At 67.9% G+C, this 1,712-nt stretch overlaps 1 protein-coding gene across 1 annotated transcript; it reads right to left on the bottom strand.

Annotated features, from left to right (window-relative positions):
- Positions 1 to 76: 76 nt before the first annotated feature.
- On the bottom strand, positions 77 to 1,435 carry AURANDRAFT_59726 (hypothetical protein; the record flags this gene model as incomplete). Its single annotated transcript, XM_009044547.1, has 1 exon — positions 77 to 1,435. The coding sequence occupies one exon, from the start codon at positions 1,433 to 1,435 to the stop codon at positions 77 to 79; it is 1,359 nt and encodes a 452-aa protein (XP_009042795.1).
- Between the last annotated feature and the right edge of the window lie 277 nt (positions 1,436 to 1,712).

Genomic DNA, 1,712 nt, shown 5'->3' with positions numbered 1-1,712 from the left:
CCAGGCTCAGGCCTCCGCGCGCGCGCCTCGCCGCGTCTTCCGGACCTCCTCGCCTGCGGCTCTGCGAGAGATCGAGTTACTTGGCGGCGACGGCCGCCTCGGCGGCCGCGGGCGCGGCGTCGGGCTTGGGCGGCGGCGGCGTGAACTTGGCCGTGTCGAGGTCCTTGAGCTCGTCGAGGTCCTTGAGCTCGTCGAAGAGCGCGTCGACGTCGATGGTGCCGAGGTCGCCCATGGTCCGCGCGCGGACGGCGAGGTCGCCGCTGGCCATCTCCTTCTCGCCGACGACGCACATGATGGGCACGCGCTGCGTCTCCGCGTTGCGGATCTGCTTGTTGAGGCGGTCCTTGCCGCTGTCGATCTCGCAGCGGATGCCGCGCTGCGCGGCCTTGGCCGCGACGGCCTTGGAGAAGTCGCGCGCGTCGTCCGTGACCGGCAGGAGGCGCATCTGCGTCGGCGCGAGCCAGAGCGGCAGGTCGCCGCCGCACGACTCCAGCAGGATCGCGAAGAAGCGCTCGAGGCTCCCGAAGATGGCGCGGTGGACCATGATGGGCCGCTCGGCCTGGCCCGACGCCGCGCGGTACTCGAGCTCGAAGCGCTCGGGCAGGTTGAAGTCGCACTGCACCGTCGAGCACTGCCACTGGCGGCCCAGCGCGTCCTTGATCTTCAGGTCGATCTTGGGACCGTAGAACGCGCCGCCGCCCTCGTCCACCCCATGGTCCCAGCCCTTGCGGTCCAGGGCGCCCTTGAGCGCCGCCGTCGCCTTGGTCCAGATCTCGTCGGAGCCGACGGCCTTGTCGGGCCGCGTGCTCAACATCAGCTCGTAGTCGTCGAAGCCGAACTTGGAGAGGATCTCCTCCGTGAGCTCGAGGACGGCGACGATCTCGTCCTCGAGCTGCTCCGGCGTGCAGAAGATGTGCGCGTCGTCCTGCGTGAAGCCGCGGACGCGCATCAAGCCCTGGAGCGTGCCGCTCCGCTCGTAGCGGTAGACCGTGCCGAGCTCGGCCCAGCGGAACGGCAGGTCGCGGTAGGACCGGAGCTGGTCCTTGTAGACGAGGCAGTGGAAGGGGCAGTTCATGGGCTTCAACTGGTACTGCTCCTTCTCGACGTCCATCTGGTCGAACATGCCCTCCGCGTAGAAGTCGAAGTGGCCGCTCGTCTTCCAGAGGTCCACGTTCGCGATGTGGGGCGTGACCAGCAGCTCGTAGCCGCCGCGCTCGTGGGCCGCCTTCCACGTGTCCTCCATGAGCATGCGGATCCGCGCGCCCCGCGGGTGCCAGAAGCACAGCCCGCCGCCGGCCGCCTCCTGGATCGAGAAGAGGTCCAGCTTCTTGCCCAGGACGCGGTGGTCGCGCTTCTTCGCCTCCTCGAGGCGCCGCTTGTGCTCCGCGAGCTGCCAGTTCTCCTGCCAGGCCGTGCCGTAGATGCGCTGGAGCATCTCGCGCTTCTCGTCGCCGCGCCAGTACCTGGGCAGGACAAGGGTGATTCAACGTCGCTTCAACGTGAGTGTTCCGCGCGCGCGCGTTCCGGAAAAAGCATCCACGCTTCGAGACCAGTCCGAGAGATGATCGCTCGTCCAAAAATCAGCCGAAACGAGTGGAAAACGGCCGAGATATGAGGCTTTGAAGTTGGGAATTTCGCTCTCTTGTCCTGCCCTGGCCAGTACGCGCCCGCGACCGACTGCAGGGCGACGGCCTTGGGCTTGATCGCGCCCG

Source organism: Aureococcus anophagefferens, assembly GCF_000186865.1.
Source record: "Aureococcus anophagefferens unplaced genomic scaffold AURANscaffold_413, whole genome shotgun sequence".
NCBI lineage: Eukaryota > Pelagophyceae > Pelagomonadales > Pelagomonadaceae > Aureococcus > Aureococcus anophagefferens.
Note: the sequence above shows the minus strand (reverse complement) of the source record. Positions and strands in the feature narration are given on the sequence as shown.